The 20,047-nt window shown below is 39.6% G+C and overlaps 1 protein-coding gene across 1 annotated transcript; it reads left to right on the top strand.

Annotated features, from left to right (window-relative positions):
- Positions 1–776: 776 nt before the first annotated feature.
- slc17a9b (solute carrier family 17 member 9b) lies at positions 777–20,030 on the top strand. Its single transcript, XM_088332767.1, has 13 exons — positions 777–1,141; positions 3,453–3,650; positions 3,744–3,883; positions 4,435–4,534; positions 4,616–4,746; positions 4,849–4,945; positions 6,364–6,460; positions 6,884–6,971; positions 7,052–7,086; positions 7,169–7,284; positions 12,359–12,414; positions 12,507–12,536; positions 12,889–20,030. Exons 1-13 carry the CDS (start codon positions 1,008–1,010, stop codon positions 13,065–13,067), a joined length of 1,401 nt encoding a protein of 466 aa, XP_088188893.1. The 5' UTR covers positions 777–1,007; the 3' UTR covers positions 13,068–20,030.
- The last annotated feature ends 17 nt before the right edge of the window (positions 20,031–20,047 follow it).

Genomic DNA, 20,047 nt, shown 5'->3' with positions numbered 1-20,047 from the left:
AAAGGCAGAGTTTAATTTGTTATCATAAATCACCCCTCCTTATAAATAAAATATGTAATTTCGGGCCCCTCGGGCCGGGCCAGCAAATCCAGTTAATTAGTCGGGCTCGGTCCGGGTCGGGTTTATTACCCCTCGGGCCTGCGTCGGGCTCGGGTGCTTTTTTTGGGCCCGATCTTACCTCTAACTGAAACTGCCTTTTCTACACTCGCATACTCATCTCATTAGCTGCACCGCTTATCCTCAGTAGGGTTGCGGGGGTGCTGGAGCCCATCCCAGCAATCATCGGGCAGTGGGCAGAGAACACCCTGAACTGGTTGCCAGCCAATGGCAGGGCACACAGCGACAGACAACTCACTCGCGCATTCACACCTAGGGACAATTTGGACCGGCCAATCCACCTGAAATGCATGTCTTTGAAATGTGGGAGGAAACCCACGCAAGCACGGTTGAACATACAAACTCCGCACAGTAAGTCCGGTAGCTGGATTTGAACCCACACAGGAGGTTCCCAAGACCTTAGAACTGCGCCGCCGTGCTGGCCCAGTCGCATACTAGTTTTGCATGTTTCATTTTTTATTGGTAATTTTAACATTGAAATAGAAAAAAAACTGAAGAACTCTCTGTTAACCGAAAGAACAGTTTTTTAAGAGCTGAAAGTGGGTTATCACGCTGATTTTGTTTGAAATGACTCATTGTTCTATTCAAACAAGCCCGCTAGAATCACTTCCTGGTTGACTGCCCTCTGCCGACCACAAAAAGACGCGCAGGCTAAAAACCTGACACGTGGATTTCTCCTCGGCGGGGCATCTGAGGGACAAACGCACTCCCTTGCTCAGTTTCCGGTTTGACGGCCGTGAACAGTTATTTCTTTCCCCTTGAAGAGAAATGCGCCCCTGAACGCCAAAAGCCCCCCCATTGTTTCCCTGTTTTTGCTGCCAGAAACCATTTTCGAAGGCGACCACCGAGGCTGCGCCACTCACATCTGGGACTGTCAGCGCGCTAGTTGAATGGCACTGGTTCAAAAACATGGCAAGAACATCGCTTCAGATTTGCTCTGTCACAAGGACAACCAAGCGACCGACAAGAACGGAGTCAGTGGAAGTCACAAGAAGTGGACGGAACACAACAATAACTGGTCAAGGTAAGCAAACGTTTAACACATGTACGGATCCTTTCGTAGCTGTGTGATCATAACTCGACGGAAACGCAAACAAACGCTTCTTCTAGCAGTAATCAATTAACTGGTTTGTAGTTGCTAAGCTAAACTTTAAGGTCGTTTAGTTGTTGCTTTTTGCTCCTCCTGATTACTGTATTTGTGTATGATAAGGACGCTAGCTTAGGCTGTGTGTTTCCTTTCAAAATGAGTCAATCCAGTGGTTCTCTACTAGTCTGACTTAAGGACCCACCACTTGACCCTAATGACAAGCTTCGAGCCATTTAAGAAGGAAAAAATACACCTTTCAAATATATCCAATGGAAGGATTGAGCAGTTTAAAGCATATATAGTATACTACTTTTTCATCGTTTTTTTCCCCTATAAACAAAATGACCAGCCAAACCAAAACGACTTCAAGTAACTTATATACAGTACACGCATACAAGCAACCCACTAAAACTGCTTTAAAATTGCCTCATAATAAAATCAATTCAAAACATTTATAAAGCATATGTCATCCATAATTATTTTACACTGTAAGTTAATAACGATTAATATACCGGTAAAAAGCTAAAAGTCCGACATTTTTAAAACATTTATGGTACCTTTCACTAGCACACCAATTCATACACAATTTTTGTATTTCACAATTGTTTCCTTCCTCGACTTGATTGTTGTGGTCGCTGCTTTCCACTTTTCCTTCCCCCTTTTCACAAACTTTCACAGGTCCAATTATAACTGGCAGAGGAGGGAAATTAAACCAATAAAATGTTAATGTGCCGATTGACTGAACAGGAAGTAAAGATCAAGCAAGAAATAATCGCCATCTACTGTGGAATCGACCCACTGTTTCTCCTTATTGTTATTTTGCCATGGCAAAGGCCCCCGACCCACCAGTGTAGAAGCACGGACCTAAACAGATTCCCAGTCTTATTTTAAACGAACTTTGCGTATTATGGAGCCATGTTGATTTGAATAAAGAGCAAAAATATGTGAACTCCTATATGAACGTGTGTTATTTTACTATCACATGTCGCTGTATTGTGTTGTGCAACCAAAAAACAGTGCTAAGAATGCAAACTATGGAGACTCCATAGTGACCAACCACAAAAATAACTGGTCGAGATAAGCAAAAGTTTCACCATGGTAAGTTTCATTTGTAGCTTTGTGTCAATTTCTCAACGTTAAATTAAACGATTCTTCGATCAATTTAATGGTTTGCAGCTGCTTAGCTAAACTTACCGGTCATTTAGTTGTTGAGTTGTGCTTCTTATATTTGTTTGTGTCGGACAAAGGCGCTAGCTTTTAGGTTATGTGCTTCCTCTTACATGAATTACAGTAGTTTTCAACTTTCCCAATTTCAGGACCCACCATTTTACCCTAATGAAATTAAAATTATTGCCATGTTTCTCAACACGTCTACTTAAATATGATGCTGACACTGGTCTCTGGTGGCTTTGCTTTGCTGTTTCTTCTTTCCTTGTGATTAACGGAAGCTGCCATTAGTTTGTATATCATCATACTGCAGAGTCATTACCCCAATATGGGTAGCGCCCGAGAGGACAGGTGCTTAGTACACCTAAACGGGGCACTTTGAAATGTGTATTAGTGCAATTATGGACCATGCAAAAAAATAGGGTAGCGTTCCCCAGTGCTAAATTGTCACAGGAAGAACTACCTACAACTGAAAATGCAATCTACATTTTATTGCCATTTTTATCCAACTCATATACAGGGAAAATTTATCTCTGGTACCAGATACATCTGTAAAATTGGATTTCAAAGTCCTCAGAAGTGCTTGAAATTGGCCATGAACTCTGAAAATTAGCTACAATGTTTTTGGGGTGTACTAAAACCCCATCCATCTATCCATTTTCTGTACCGCTTACCTTCTCTAGGTTTGTGTGGGCTGTCTTTTGCGAAATACCATCAGTTATCTTTGGGCAGTTGGCATGGGACACCCTGAACGGGTTGCCAATCAGTCATATCACACACTGGGGCAACAACCCAGTTTCTCATTCACAACTAGGGACAATTTTGACGCGCCAATCTACCTGCCATGCATGTTTTTGGAATGTGTGAGGAAGCCTGAGTGCCCGGAGGAAACCCACGCAGGCACGAGGAGAACGTTCAAGCTCCGTACTGGGAGACCAGTAGCTGGAATTGAACCCTGGACCCCCGCACCGTGGGGCTCCGCGCTTACCACCCAGCCGTACTAAAACTCAACTGTTAAAAATGAATTCAAGGAGATCTATATATCTATATATTTTAAAAGGGGATCCTTTTTCCTTTGCAGGCCAGTGGCGAGGGCATGGACAGTGGTGCTCTTGCTCGGTACGTGCCTTCTGTACTGTGCCAGGGTGGCGATGCCCATCTGTGCAGTCAGCATGGCGCAGAAGTTCAACTGGACCAAGAAGGAATCTGGCATGGTCCTTGGCAGCTTCTTTTGGGGTTACTGCTTTACACAAGTGTTTGGAGGCTACGTCAGTGACCGGTGGGCCTTGTCATGCGTTGATGATGGATCGCGACGTTGCATTTTCACAATCACTGGTTGATGCTACTGCTGTTTTTGTCCTTGCGCTTACAGTGTTGGAGGGGAAAAAGTTCTCCTGCTTTCCGCTGCGGCCTGGGGCTCCATGACTGCTTTCACTCCTATCTTGGCCCAATTTTGCTCCCAACCAATCTTCTCAATGACACTGGCCCGCTTCCTCATGGGCCTTTTACAAGGTAAAGTATTGTCATTGAACTACTGGACACCCAATATTCCAATGTTTGATACAACCCTGTCATCCAATTCAATTGTTTGTTCATTACCTAAATTGTCCCTCATTTTTTATTGGAGTTATTTAAATAGCAAATGTTTTCTAAATATGTGTATATTTAATGAAATGTATCATTGGTTTCAAGTAAATATTTCCCAAATTGATTTTTGGGGGAACAATCGTGTTACAATCTACTAAAAACTTAATTTTTAAGATATTTGATTCTCACATGACATTGAAAATGTATGTCATTCATCCCCCTAATTAAGTTGCTGCTTTGCTCCTTGTTGCAAAAGCATTGCTCTATGTTCCAGCTTCGTGTGGTCTTTTCCTGTATGTGTGTACACATAAAGAAGTACAAATTGCTGTAATTTTGCCTTGGCAACAGAAATCCTGCAAAGCAGCCACAGAGAAATTAAAGTATTCCTGAGCTTTTGTAATGCATAGCTAAATAGGATGGCTCTCCAGCATCCAAATAGTTCTGGTACTCATTGTATTCGAATGTTTGTATTTCAGGTGTTCATTACCCCTCTTTGGCAAGCCTGTGCTCTCAGAAGGTGGTGGAGAGTGAGCGAGGCTTCATCATGAGCACTGTAGGCAGCGGCTCCTACCTGGGGTGAGTCACCTCTTGCGTAAGGAACATGTTTTGCGGGGCTGGGGGTGATCATAACATGTGCGCCTGTTTCACATTTTGCAGGACCCTCGTTATCGGTGGAGCCGGTTCCCTAATGCTGGACCTCTACGGCTGGGAAAGCGTCTTTTACGTCTCAGGTCTGCTGGCAATATTGTGGGCATACTGCATGTGGAAATACTTACTCCATGGAGAAGGCAAGTCAGTTTTTTTTGTGCTGTCAGGTGTCGTTTTATATTGGCGCAAATAAGGTTAGTATCCATTGATCACCAAACACGTGTGTTCTTTTGTACTCACAGGGCCAATCATCACTCTGGAGTCCCTGGGAAGTAGTGGCTCTCAGTCTAAATTGACCAAAAGGCATTGGTCACGGCTCTTCAGGCAACCTGCAGTCTGGTGAGAAATTGATGATCGGATACGTGTAGAAGTTAAACTGGCGGTTATTTGCCCAGAGTTGCACAGTTCAAGGCTCCGTTAGATGCTGCATCCGGTTGGTTGGTTAAGACAAGAACCATATGTCTGTTTCATCGATGCCATTGTTTCAATTAGTATTTTCCCTTAAAACCATTGCTATATACAACATTTTGAATCTTAAGTCAATAAGAGCGTATGACCAGTCCTCATCAGATTTTTATGAATTGTTTGTCAAATGTCTGACTTTTCAATTGAAATATCCAACCAAAAACATTATAGTTTGTATTTTCATGTAATCGGCTTACAATTGACACATTCTTCGTACATATGATTTTTCAACTTCCAAGCCAAAGTGTCCCCTTTTTCTCTACCATATGTTGGCCTGAAGCGGGATGGGCGCCAAAAGACTGTACTTGCCCAAGACACACCACAGAAAATGGTGCCCCTATGACCTTAGTCGTTAAGGGATCCAACAAACCAACCAACCAAACATAGTGTGCGCAATTTCTTACTCTATGTCAGTGTTTCTCAATTATTCTCTGTCGTGCAATTGCATACCTGCCAAGTACTACGGTTTTGCCGTAATGAGTACTGTTTTCTTGAACCCACTACTGTGTTACGGTTGAATCACAAAAACTACGGGTTTCCCCTTAAAAAATTAAATAAGTAAAATCGTAAAAAACATTCCACCGCAAGATGGAGACGAAGTACCATTTCAAACAAAAGTCTATTGGCGCTGCCAGAATCAACTCCTTGCCCTGAAGAATTCTCGCGCCGGTGTGATGAGGGGGGCCCTATCGTGGATGCAGTGCGGAGCTAAGGCTAAGCAGAATTATAAGTCTTCGGTGCTGTCTGTAATTATGGTAAATGTGAACTCTGTACCTAATAAGACAGACGAACTGGCTGTGCTGGTTAAAAATAAAGCGCACAGGAAGTGCAGTTTGCTGTGTTATACGGAAACGTGGCTCACGTCTAGCATCCCGGACGCTAACATAGAGCTACCTGGAGCAACCGGTAGCTACCGGAGCTAACGTCCTCTCCGATTCCCGGCTGCGGGAATCGGAGAGGAGGTGAACTCGCTAACACGAGGTGGTGTATGCCTGGGCACAAATATTTAAAATATAAGTAAGTAGGGGGAGCCTCTGTACATAGAGAAAATATCCAACTTTCAACTTTTTAAGGACACTTCAAACGACACAATGATTTGATTGAAGATTAACAGGCGAGAATGATGGATTTCAGACCAGGTTTGAAATTAAACTGAAAACTTGAATATTTAATACCAAAATAAAACGCAAGATACTTCACACCCTGTGTGTGTTTATACAGCTATTTATCACGTTCTATCAATACCTGTTTATGATTTCATGTATGTTTCTCTATTTTTCTTTGCTGGACAGCGCCGTGATCATTGCTCACCTTTGCACAGCAAGCACCTTCTTCACTTTGTTGTCATGGCTGCCTACCTTCTTTAAAGAAACGTTCCCTGATTCAAAGGTAACCTGAGGACAAACAAGCACGCCCAAATAGCTTGTGTTGATAAAATGACATCATCCCCAAAAAAATCGGCCCTTGTTCTTGCTTGTCCATTGTAATATAGTCTGGCAGTTATGTTGCCATACCTACATTTCCGCCCTTTATTGACAACAAGTTATACAGCTAACAAATTGTTATAATTCAATATAGATATAATTTATTTTGTACGCAGGTAGACGTGCCCCTCTAGAAGAATGACATGTCGGTAATTCTCAAATTTGTTTCAGGTCCTTCTTTTGTTTAAACTTAAATACAAAACTTTTTCTATACGTTTCAAACAAATTCAAAATTTTACGAGAAGACATTAAAAATGAAGCTAAAACGTATCTAAACTGATAAACAACTAAATGTGTTTTATGGTAAATTGATATTTTGCCCCACCAGGGTTGGGTGTTCAATGTCATTCCTTGGTTGGTGGCAATCCCCTCATCAGTCTTTAGCGGCTACCTGTCTGACCACCTCATAAGTCAAGGTAAAAGAATCAACACATTTTTAAAATATTTAAAATATCGTTGTTTTGCTCAAGTGTCTGTCTGTATGTAACCTCAATAGGCTTTGACACGGCCTCAGTGAGGAAGTTGATGCAGGTATAATCTTTGTCCAACAATCTAGCTCTGAATATGTGTTGTAACCTTTATAGATTTGATCCAGTTTATTCTTTTTTGCTAGTTTTTTTCAATGGGGATCTCCAGTGTGTTTACCCTGCTTTTGTGCGGGAACAGCACTTTCTCCTGGGCCATCGCGTTTGTGTCGGCCACGATGGGCCTCACCACGTTCAGTCACAGGTATGGCCATTCTGCGGACATTATTGTGTCAACATGATGAAATCTGTGATTTGTTATTTGAGTCATAATTTTGCTTTTCTTTTTTTGTGTATGGATATACCCTTGCTCAGCAATATGGTGCATTTACCGTGGTTTCCCCACACATTTACAGGGGGGGGCTGTTCCACACATTAGTAGCACGGTGTTATCCAACTATAACTAAATTTCTTATTTTTCGAATATGAATAATCGATAGTCTTTTCATTTCAGTCAAAAATCATTTTTGTATGTTGAGGCATTCCAGAATAGCTCATCATGTCCCTCTCTTTAGGAGAACTTGTGTCAAATGCTCATTTTCTGTAGGATTGATTGAAGTGGAGCTAGATAGATATTCTTTATTCATCCCCGCAGGGAAATTCACATTTCCAGCAGCATCCCTGAGCTGAGAACAATACAATAATAAAGCAAAAAGAATACAATATACAAATACCCAAAGTGACGTGCAAATGCCCACTGTAGCGTGTTATACAGAATATCTAAATAGTGCTACACAGAATACATATTGCAATAAAATTCGGTAATATGCAATGTAGGGGGTGTGGGAAGCCTTTGGGTTGTAATCCTGCTACGTTATTTTTTTCCAGACAGATTTTTGGAGAGAAAAAAATAGGCAAACACATTTTTTTGTGTGTGTGTATTTAAACTCTCATAATTCTGTGCCAGTAGTACTGTTTTTTCCAGACAATAAGTGTACATCGGACACTGTGGTTAGCAGCACAGGATCTCCGCAGAGGACCGTGCTCTCTCCGTTCCTATTCACTCTGTATACATCGGACTTTAAGTACAACTCTGAGTCCTGCCATGTGCAAAAGTTTGCCGATGACACTGCGATCGTGGGATGTATCAGAAATGGGCAGGAGGAGGAGTACAGGAAATTGATCCAGGACTTTGTCCGATGGAACGACGCAAACCACCTGCACCTGAACACCACCAAGACCAGGGAGATGGTGGTGGACTTGAGGAGAACTAGAACTTCTTGTAACCATCAAAGGAGAATGTGTAGAATTTGTCCAGACCTACAAATACCTGGGTGTGCAGCTGGACAACAAACTGGACTGGACTGCCAACACAGAAGCTCTATGTAGGAAAGGCCAAAGCCGACTTTACTTCCTCAGAAGGCTGGCCTCCTTTAAAATCTGCAAAAAGCTCCTGAAAATATTCTATGAGACAGTTGTGGCAAGCGCCCTCTTCTATGCGGCAGCGTGTTGGGGAGGCAGCGTCAAGAAGGAAACCTCTCGTCTCAATAAACTGGCGAGGAAAGCGAGCTCTGTTGTAGCTGAGAGACGGGCACTGTAAAAGCTGCGGTCAATCATGGAAAATCCATCGCATCCACTACACAGCATTCTCTCCAGACAGAAGAGCAGTTTCAGCGACAGACTGCTGTCACTGTCTTGTACTACGAACAGACTGAAGAGCTCTTTTCTTCCTCATGCCATGAGGTTCTTTAACTCTACCCGGCAGAGTAAAAGCCCACATTAAACCACACCCCCTACATTGCATATTACCGAATTTTATTGCAATATGTATTCTGTGTAGCACTATTTAGATATTCTATATAACACGTTACAGTGGGCATTTGCACGTCACATCGGGTATTTGTATATTGTATTATTTTTGCTTTATTATTGTATTGTTCTCAGCTCAGGGATGCTGCTGGAAATGTGAATTTCCCTGCAGGGATGAATAAAGTATCTATCAGTAGTTTGTTCATAGTTAGGCCGGTGTGCAACTTATTCTCCCGTGAGACTTGTATGTGAAATTATAAACGCATTATTACATCATTGAGTTTTAAATTGTTATTACTGGTATCTCTTCACATGTTATTTTTACTCTAAACCGCAAGAGGGCTCTCTAGGCCTGTGTCGCTAATTTTAACCTTGAACTGCTGTCGGTGGACATTTTTCGAAACGGAGGAAGTGAAAACTTATAGTCTTGTGGTAGTGGTTTACCGGTAAAAGTAACACAGAGGATGAATATTTAGATTTAGTAATTTGGAGTGGAGCTGATAGTTTGGTAAGTATGCTCTTTATGCTAGAGTTAACTGAATAACCCTGAATTTGTTATTTTGTTACTAACGTGCGTGTCTAAGATATGCATGTATATGTAACATTGGTATACCATGTTATATATTTATTTTCTTCTTTTTTTTAATTGCCTTTCAAGATGTCATGCATGTGTTTAGTGTTGGATTTTATCAATTACGTTTATCCAAATAATTTATCTTGTATTCCAAGTACGACTTAACTATTTATTTTTTGGCTAGTGCGACTTATAGTCCGCAAAATACGGGACCTAAAAAGATTTTCACTGCAGTTAAGAAAACATCAAAGTGTTAGCTTCGTAACTATGCGGATACTCCAAATGGTTAATATACAGCTGTAGTTGTATTTTGGGTGCACCTTTTTTAGTGTAGTGTGTAAGGGGGTTAAAAACAAATTTCAGATCGTATCATACCAAAATCCAAGTATTTATCTTTTATTTTTTTTATTTTTAAAATTTAATCAATTTTTTTTTTTTTTTTTTTTTGTTAGTAGCTCAAAAAACCCACCAACCACTAATTGACAAAAGGAAACACTCAAATATTTGCACAAAAAAGCTATACAATTATACACAAACATGTGCCCTAAGGGAGTAGGCTGAAGCTTTTAAGTGCTTACCTCATTTCATATTTCCCTTGAGGAGAAGACTTCTTCAAAATCAAAACAAGAAAACCAAATCTTGCCCGACTTAAAGAAAATTAGAAAATAAAGAAGTTACATTTGAAACCTACAATTGTAATGGCTCTTACGACATAGTACGCAAAGAAACTCTTAATATACGAATCCTCTTTAGCATATTTGAAATACGTATCATGTATGATTTTATTTTAAATTAATATGAATTAGGGACAGTTTGGGGAATCATCCAAATATTTCCATAAATAAATTCCTTTTCAGGGGGCTGTAAATGCCAAATAACATGATATTAGAGTTGACTCCTTTTCTTTTGCTGCAGTTTCTCAAGGACAAGTACATTTTTCCAAACTATATTCAAAACATCCATCACAATCAAACATTTTAAAATAAGAATTGTAAATATTCATACCTCCCACAAAAATGTAATATAATACAGTATTCTGTTGTATAATAGGGGTAGGACGATATGCTTCGGTCACGATTTGATTGTATCACGATACAAAGTTGCCGATTCGATTTATATCCCGTTTCTCGATAATTGCCATTCTACAAGTATTGCGATTTCGATTCCTTGTAGAACTGTCAATTTTATCAATCGCCCAAAATAACCTCACGATATATACATGAACATGTACCTGTATATGTTTTTTTGTCCCACCCTCTATTGTAAAACTGTAAGAAGATCAAAATATGGTTACAAAATCTATTTTGACTTGTACCTACATCACATCTTTGAAATACAGTACATTTAATCATGCATTTTGTCCCTCTTTAAAAAAGTGTTTTGAACACTGATTAAAACAGTAATTCCTATTTATTTTTCTCTGTTATTATGTGCTGTCAATTTCGTGTTTGTACACCTGAACATTTTCTATATTTAACTGTAAATTATGCAGAATCTTACAAATTGGACCTGATAAACTAACAACGTGACTGCTTTGCCTTTTTTTGTTGCACATCTTGCGTCCGACATTTAGACACAAACACTTTCAAGATGACCTTTTCAGATGGTAAGTCATTTTGAAACCGCTAAGTGGACCCACTTTTCAAGATAAAACTCGAAAGTACCGGTACTTAAAATTGGTGAATAGTTTTGACACTGCACTGCAGTTGCTTTTTTGCATAGCAACATCTGACATTCCATAATATTCATGTTTGTGTCATCATTTCTATACTGGATGGGGCACATTCCTATGGCGCAAGAAATAAAATGGTGGCGGGGTTTTCCGTTCTTGCATTCCGTTCTAGGGTGGTTCAATAACAAATACCAGCTCCGTGGTTTTCTTCCGCTTCTGTTTGAAAACAGTTGCTGTGATATAAATAAATGAATTTCGGTAATGGTATAGTAAAATCTGAAAGCAAGTAAAACTATTTGGCCTTTTTTAGTTTTCGATTTAGAATTGTCTTAACTGTCATAGATTTCAGTGTTCTTTGTTAACAAGATTAGACAGGGCACTTCAGGCTGAAAATGTAATAAAAGACTAAATAAAATTAGGTGGTGCTTGGAAACTGGCCCACGTTGTTCGTGCATCAAAAGAAATTGTGCAACATTGTGCAAAAAATCTAGAAATAGAATTTACAGTATACATTTTTGGGCAATATGCTTTTTCACAGACTCAAAAGTTGTATACATTATTTACGCTTGTTATTCATTGTTTTTTTGTCGATCAATTAACACATCGAGTGGCATTAACGGTTTTAGACATCAAAGAGCCATACCTTAACATAGGTAGGGGGAATCCTATCTATTCCTCCCCAGAACATGAAAAAAACAACTGCTTCTTATGTATATTAATTCTTTTACAGATTTCTTTTAAACACATTGAATGCCATTGACAGATTTAGATGTCCATCCGTCATTCTTGAACTAGGGAAAGCCTATTTTTTTTCTCCCACAGACATGAAAAATATGAACATTGCTTCATGATAAATGTTATGCTTCACCCACATGTATTTTTAAAAAAAGCAATCTGTGTTAAGATTAACATATTTGATGAACAGTATTATCGTTATGTCTGGGGAGGAGGGATAAATTAGCTTCCTCACTTAAGAAATGGAGGTTTTGACGTCTGAAATCGTCAATGGCACTCAACTGGTAAAAAAGGTAGTGTTTTGCATGTCATTGGCAATTTATAACAAAGGTTACATCTAGTTAAAAAACTGAAATTTGATGTCTCTGTCACCAGCACTCTTTGTTAAAAAATATGGCTGAAGATAAAGATTCATAATAAAGATATTGTCATCTTTTTAATGTGTAGGGGAGGAATGAATAAGCTTCCCCCTAGTTTTAAATGGAGGTTTGTAAATTTGCACTCAATGTGTTAAGGGATTGAGCTGACAGCAATTTTCTTTCTTTACAGTGGTGTATCAGTAAACGTTCAAGATCTTGCTCCCTCATGTGCAGGGGCTTTGTTTGGTAAGTCGATATAATACAGTATGGATGAGGAATTCCTAAGGCGTATCATTTTGCATGAAATTTTAATAGAGCCTGTATTTCTTCTTTGACAGGTGTCATGAACACATGTGGCGCATTCTCAGGTGAGTCTCTTTTGTTTGACCACTGTAGAGAAAACATCATAAATCTGTCCTCCGATTTTCTTTGTCTACTAGTCAGGTCTAATAATTAATCCAGCACTCAAAGGGCTGACTTTGAGCTTATATGCACGCTGTCATGAGCATCGCCTCTGTGACTTTAATTTTTGTTTCATCGAGAAAGCAGCATCATGGCTGCTTCAACCAATGTATAATGGATTACTTAAAATGTCAGAATGTCCCTGAGCCTGTGAGGGATCTGCTATGAACTGTGACATTTTCCCAGTTGCGATGTGATGCTGTGACAAATCGTTATCTTTTTTTGCCTAAACTATCCTTTTTGTGTGTCTGTGTGTAGGGGTCCTCATGGTGTATTTCTCGGGGTATCTTATCGAGTCCACAGGCTCGTGGGCGTCCATGTTCAGCCTCATCACCGTTGTCAACCTGCTTGGCTTGTGCATCTTTTTGGCCTTTGCCGAGGCTCGCCGTGTTGACGTCGACCCCAGCAAAATACGACATAACCACGTCCATATTTGAGTACTTTTCATCGGGCCGGACATTATTGCTGTTTTGTCTGCATTGGGAGGTCTGTCTGTCTTTGTCCGTCTCTCTTCATCAGTTTTCCACAATCATACAAAAGCACACGGTTGTGTTTGCCTAATGTTGCTTACATACTAGAGATTACGTAACCACAATTCATGACCGGTGTGTCAGGGACCGGTCATGAAGTCTTGTAATTATGATGCAATTGTGTGCTGAGCGACCTTATCAGGTGGGGTGCAGTAAATTGTTCAATTTCAATTTGGGTATTACTTTCCGATTAAAAAAAGTGCAAATAATATTGCTAAAATAGGTCTTTGCGCAGTGGTCGGCAACCTTTCCTCTACCACCGTCCAACCCCATAATAACATTAATAAGGATAACAATAATAATAATAATAATGGGCTTAAACCCACAGATATTTCTAGACCACTGCTGACCTGAATGACTTTGGAAAACGCATTAATAAGTAAGCCATTTTGATACTGTGAGTAAAAATAATGTGATGATGAGATCTAATGCCATTTCCTATGTCGTCAACAGTACTCACATTGCCAGATTCTATTCGACTTCTGTTGCATATAATGTTGAGCAAAAGAGTTTGGCAATATTTGTCGACTGAGCAACCATTGCTCAAATACAGTAATTTACCACAAAAAATTGAGTTTATTTAGGTTAAAAAAATTAGGTGTGTACACAAATGAATACAGTATAGGCAACAAACTTTTTTTTTTTTCTGTGCGACCCGGTACCAGATGACCGGTGGTTGCCTCAAACTGTCCTAGAGGTAGCATCTCAAGCCTGAGCTCGACCTGATCTTGATTTGTGCCTGGGTTGCCCCTCAAATGTCAATCATTAAGTTCAGGTTCTGCCTGGCTTCTGTCTCACCGATTCTTTTTCCTTTAGTTTCCACCAGTAATTATTCTCCTCTGTGATCTGCTGCTCTCTCTCTAATAGAGCTGCAGTTGATTCTTAAGACAGTACTGCTGCCGTGACTTATTGCCCAATTTTCAACCTGTCAAAATGACGGATGGCCTTAGAATGTTCCCGTCAACTCTTAAAAAAAAAACATCAATGATGGAAAATAAATAGTGGAAATATAAAAGATATAAATGTGTATCATGGTTTACTGGTCCCTTTACCGCACGTATTATTGGGGCACCAATGAGGACGGAACTCTTAAAAGCTTACTCCAATGTTAATGGTTCCTCGCCTGTTTTGGGGTCTTGGCAAAGTTGGCACCAGTCCATTCCTTAATGTTGTCGACCCAGTTCTTTTTCGGTTTCCCTCTCTTCCTGCTCCCTTGGACTGTGCCCTGTAGAATGTTCTTGGCCATTCCTGGTGATCTTGTGATGTGACCATACCACTGAAGTTTCAGTCTTTGCACAGTTGACATCAGTTCTTCGTAGGGTCCATTGTGGCCTCTGATTGTTATTTGTCAGATGGGCTAAGTAGCTGATACCTAGAAGTTTTCTGTAGCCTCACATCTCCATAGCCTGGATTTTTTTTTTTACCAGTTTTGCTCTGAGAGTCCATTTCTCGCAGTGCTTGCATGAGTCTGATCTTTGATTTCATTGCTATGTTCATGTCCCTCCACATGGGTTTGATTCTTACAATTGCGGCTGCGGTTTGACATTTCATGGCCATGATTTCTGGTTCTGACCCCTCTTCTGATATGACCGCTCTAAGATATTCAAATTTGACGACAGGTTCTTGCTCTCTGTGGTTAATGGTGATGTTTGTGGAAATACCTTGGGAAGTGATGGTCATTACTTTTTTTTCTGTGCTGATTTCCATCCCATACTGGGTTAATGTTTTCTCCAGGCGATTGACCAGATCTCCGAGATCCCAACCGTCTCCTGCCAATCTGGCAATATCATCAGCAAAACAGGGGTTAGGTATTTTGTGTCCCCCGATACTGACTCTACTTTCATTTTGCTCCAGAGCTTCGGACATGATCCTCTCCAGCAAGATGTTGAATAAAGTTGGAGACAGAATGTAGCTTTGTCTCGCACTGACTGTGGTTTGAAACCATGCTACAAGGGTACCATTGATCAGTACCGCACTATTTACATTGGCATAGAGTTGTTAAAAGGTCTGAACTAGTTTCAGGCCCATGTTTCACGCCTGGTGGCCCATAAAGCGGCTTGCCATATTCTGTCAAACGCCTTCTTGAAGTCAACAAAGATGTGATGGAGGTTTCTCTGGTGTTGTTGGAACATTTCACATTGGATGCACGGATTAAAAATCTGTTCTGTGGTGCTCCTTCCCTCCCTGAAACCTGCCTGTTCTTTGGCTAGGAAGTTTTCAGCCTGTGGTCTCAGTCTGTTCAGTAGGACCTTTAGCATAACTTGGCTGGTGAGACTGATGGTTCTGTAATTGAAGAATAGTTGGTTTCCTTTCTGGTAGCATCATTACTAGGGATTTTGTCCATGCAGATGGCCACGGTCCTGTTTGCCAGATCTTTCTCCAAATCTTTGTCAAGATCTTTAAAGGTTGCTCACCACAATTTTGTCTGAATTCTGATGGAATGTTGTCATTTTCTGGAAACTTTTCATTCTTCAGTGAGTAAATTGATGCCTCTACTTTTTCTCGGCGGATAGAGAAATCGTCACTTTCCCCTGGGCCGGAATACTTAAGGACCTCTGGATCTTCCTATGTCGGTTGGTTGTAGAAAATGTTTATACAGTCTTGTTAAACTTGAATTTGTTACAGAAGACGGGCTTTAATTTATTAATCTAAATCTACTCCTCTTTCAAAGTCCCACAAATGGAATATGAAAATTGGGATTTGCTTTGGGATTTGTCCTGCAAATCAAGTTCATTGGTCTGGTTCAGGCGGTGGGCCTAGGTCTGGTTGGGCTGGATTTTTTGGCCTGATCTTTCCTCTTATGTATGTTCATAGCAGATAAATTAGTTGCAAGTAATTGTTTTGAGAGAGATCTTTAGAATTTTCTCCAGCCCCCATTTTGTGCCTGACTTGGCCCTTATTTATTTTGGGTTGAATCCAATCTCTTTTTGTACAACTGCCTAGAGACGCCGTTGTAGAATAGAATAGAATTGCCTTTATTGTCATTGATATCAACGTTGAGAAACATTGTATGCAACGAGATTAGACATGGCACTCCAGGGTAAAACATGCAATAAAAACTAAGGATGAAAGGCTATCCAGGATAAAAAAGCAAAAACAATACAACTTAGTGCTTAGAAAAACAGCCAAGTTATAATAATAAGGAAAAATAGATTAAATTAAGGGCAGCACGGCGGCGCAGTGGTTAGCGCGTGTGTGGCACAGTTCTAAGGTCTTGGGAACCTCCTGGGTGGGTTCAAATCCAGCTACTGGACTTACTGTGCGTAGATTGTATGTTCTCCCCGTGCCTGCGTGGGTTTCCTCCGGGCACCCCGGTTTCCTCCCACATTCCAAAGACATGCATTTCAGGTGGATTGGCTGGTCCAAATTGTCCCTAGGTGTGAATGAGCAAGCGAGTTGTCTGTCCCTGTGTGCCCTGCGATTGGCTGGCACCCAGTTCAGGGTGTCCCCTGCCCAATGATTGCTGGGATGGGCTCCAGCACCCCCGCGACCCTACTAAGGATAAGTGGTGCAGCTAATGAGATGAGATGAGATTAAATTTTTAAAAAAAATGTAGTGTTAATGAAGCACTGAACATTGTATGTGTAAAGTTTTACTGACTGAAAGGTTTGTATGTTTGACTCAATCAAACTAGTGGACTGTAGACTTCAGGTGTTTCCTTTCCCCTTAAAAACCAATTTTGTCACGTATCATTGGTTAAAACAATCTAAATGAATTAATAATGTGGGAAAAAAAGAATTGTTCATAAAGAATTACTCCCGTCTGGGCGCGGGAGCCTCCAAGATGTAAGCAAAAAATCAATATATGGGTGAGATTTTGTCCATAGAAAAATATGTCTTAATTGTTTCAATCTGGACATTTGTACTAAGTCTTACAAACACTTAAGCATGTTTTTGGTAAAGATGTAACAATATCCAAATGTCACTGCACGATAAGTACCGCTATGGGAACTCTACAATGTGATGACTATTATATAGATAAGAATTTGTCAATATATTAAGGCTCACTATCCTGCTTTTGGGTTAATGACAGCAAATAGAGGATTTTGCAATGGGCAAAACATTCCTAATCAAAATGAAACTGCAGGAATAAACGCACCACCAGAGGAAGCTAGGACCTTACACTTTTAATATAAATCCCCGCCTTTTGACACAGTTTATTGTGTCAATTTCATTAATGCAATCTTGTTTTTGAATCTCGCATTGTAAGTTGTTGTTTTTTTTAAATTTAATTTTTTTAATTTTCGATTTCTTCATATTTGGGATTTTTAGAAGTTAATCTGCATGAAAGAATGTTTTGAGTCTTTGCGTACCATATTACAGAAAACAAATGAAGTACCCATTTGTTTAAGTCAATGAATTGATTTTTAACAAATTCTGTGAATTATTTTTTTTGTATATTGGTTTTATTTGCTTTTACTTAAAAGTTTTTATCCGAACCTTTTTTTTGTATCCGTGCTTGGGTTTCATGTTTTCAAGCTCTTGGTTTCTAACATCCTTGTGCAGCGTGGCCTTGTCGTAGAGTTTATAACAGGGTTCGCTCGGATGCTTGAATTCCTTGAAAAAGCTTGCATTTTAATGTTATGAGTTCAAGGTTTGAAATTGCTTTAATTTTAGGTATAGTGCTTGTAAATGCTTGAATTGGTTGCCATGTTTCTTAGGTTAGGTGTTGGGATGGGGTTTGGGCTTCAAAAAAAGGTTCTACATTTATTATATGGGTTCAAAATAGGATTGGGGCTGGGGTTAGACACTACGGTTAAGGCTCCTTTTTAGAGTATTAAACAAAGATAAAGATTCTGAAAGAGTGTTGGGGCAAAGTTTACATCTAGTTTGGTGTAGGTTTAGGAATTAGGATTCGAGCCACATATTAGGGTTCTAAACTGAATGTAGGTTTTCCAAATAGGTTTAGGGCTGGGGTTATGGCTTGAAGCAGGGTTAGCGCTAGGATTACAGCTAAAGCGAGGTGTAGGGCTAAGTTTAGAATCAAGGGTTTAGGCTGCAAGCTCAGGTTTTGAACCAATTTTAGGGTTCCAAAATAAGTTTGGGGCTAAAGCTAAGGCATAGGCTCTTGATCTTTTGATCAGCGCTGAATTTATTTTTTGATGGTACTGGAAATATTGGAAAATTGGCTTTGAAAGTCCTTAAAAGTGCTCGAGTTTGACAATGAAATCGAGCTACAACCCTGTTATAAACGTGTGAAGCGTTTGCTTGTTCTGCCTATTCAAGTTTTTTGAGCTGTTGGCTGCGTGTTGACGTCCTTTAACAGTTCCATATCACCATGGTTACATGTTCTTTTCTGGTGATGAGCTGAAGCTTTGTTTTTTTTTAAGTGCCGTCCAACCTGTTAGTTGTCTCGACAAACATGTAAAAGTAAAAAGACCAAAGTTACTGAAATTCTATTTTTGGTTTGTAGAAATACCTCAATTGATTATTTGTTTCATGCCTCAAGATGCTTGTATTTTAGAGGGAAACAAATATTGTTTCCAGAAAGCAGCTATGACTCATCCCGTTGTCTTAGTTGGGAAATATTTCTTTATTAGTTTGGTATGATAATTTGCACACTGACATGAAGAATGTTGCCCCGTGTGTGTTACGAGAGTATGTTTTCAGAGCAGAAAGTATTTCGCCTTTTTTTGTGCCTACAGCAATTGTAAATACCGTACTTGAAGCGTTTGCTGTTTTAGTGTTGCAAGTTGTCGGAAGGAGTTGTCAGACTATGCAGTTAAGATTTTTGTGCCTGCGTCGTAGTCACTCTGATGTAGAGGTAAGATCTTAAGCCCGGGTCCGACCTGATTTTTTTTAGGCGAGATTTTACCTGTAATCTACAGTGATCACTGTTCAACTGCGACATACATACATTTTGTATGCTTTTTTTCCCCACACATTTCTTGGCCAAATTATTGTTGTTTTGTATCAAAGTGAAAATCTCATTCCTATTTTTCTGGGCAAGGGAAATTATTTTTACGCTTAACATTCTTGTAATGTTAATTAGTAAGGTGACACATTTTTTTTGTCTCTGTTTAAAAAAACATCCAAATGCATCACTTTTTTACTGCACTTGTTGTGTTTTTATCCTTTAAGCTGGAACATTTAAAGGGATACTGTGTAATATTTAAATACAACTTGTTGCTGTATTGTGTAGTGCAGAGGTCTCTGGCACAGAAAATAGCTCACTAGTGCTATTCCAAGAAACTTGATTTAGTGGCTGACTGTGCCTGTTTTACTTCCAACTTCCCACAATTATAACCTATTAATAACATAGCAACAACATGCTAATAACTTGTTATTTTAGAAACTACTATCATAAAGGTAGTCCTTCCTGACAATTAGTCACAATAAGTAGCGCTTAGCTTATAAAAGGTTGCTGTAGAGTTACTGAAAGCAAGGACAACAAACAAAAAAAAACTACAGAGACTCAAAGTGACCAAACCCTGCACCGTTTTTATACATACAATTTCTTCCAGCCTTTCACAATGTTTCTGGTTTGGGCAGAAAGATCACAGACAAACACGACAGCTCCCTCTTAGTGAGCCCTGTGTTATAGAAAATACTTAAAGTATATATAAAGTACTTAATAATGCACGTTTACATGACTGTATACATTTTTGCTTTTCCATTCAAATCCAAAAACTTTTTTTACGTTTTTTCCCTCCACCCCCTAAACACTGTACTACTAAATACTAGGTATACTAGGTACTAAATAATACACAATGTCCCTTTAAAGAAATAGTTACTCATATTTGACAGGTCCTCTGAGGTTTATTTTTTAAAAATTTTTAAGGATTGTAAACATGTGTGCAGTATTATGAAATGTAAATGATGCTGTTATTTAATAGTATGTATTTTAATAATAAAGCATATTTTGTCAACAGTTGTAAAATGGCTCCA

The sequence above is a fragment of the Urocampus carinirostris genome, chromosome 3 (assembly GCF_059441175.1).
Source record: "Urocampus carinirostris isolate Australia breed hairy pipefish chromosome 3, RoL_Ucar_1.0, whole genome shotgun sequence".
In the NCBI taxonomy this organism is placed as follows: domain Eukaryota; kingdom Metazoa; phylum Chordata; class Actinopteri; order Syngnathiformes; family Syngnathidae; genus Urocampus; species Urocampus carinirostris.
The sequence above is the reverse complement of the archived record's forward strand: the minus strand, read 5'-3'. Positions and strand labels throughout refer to the sequence as shown.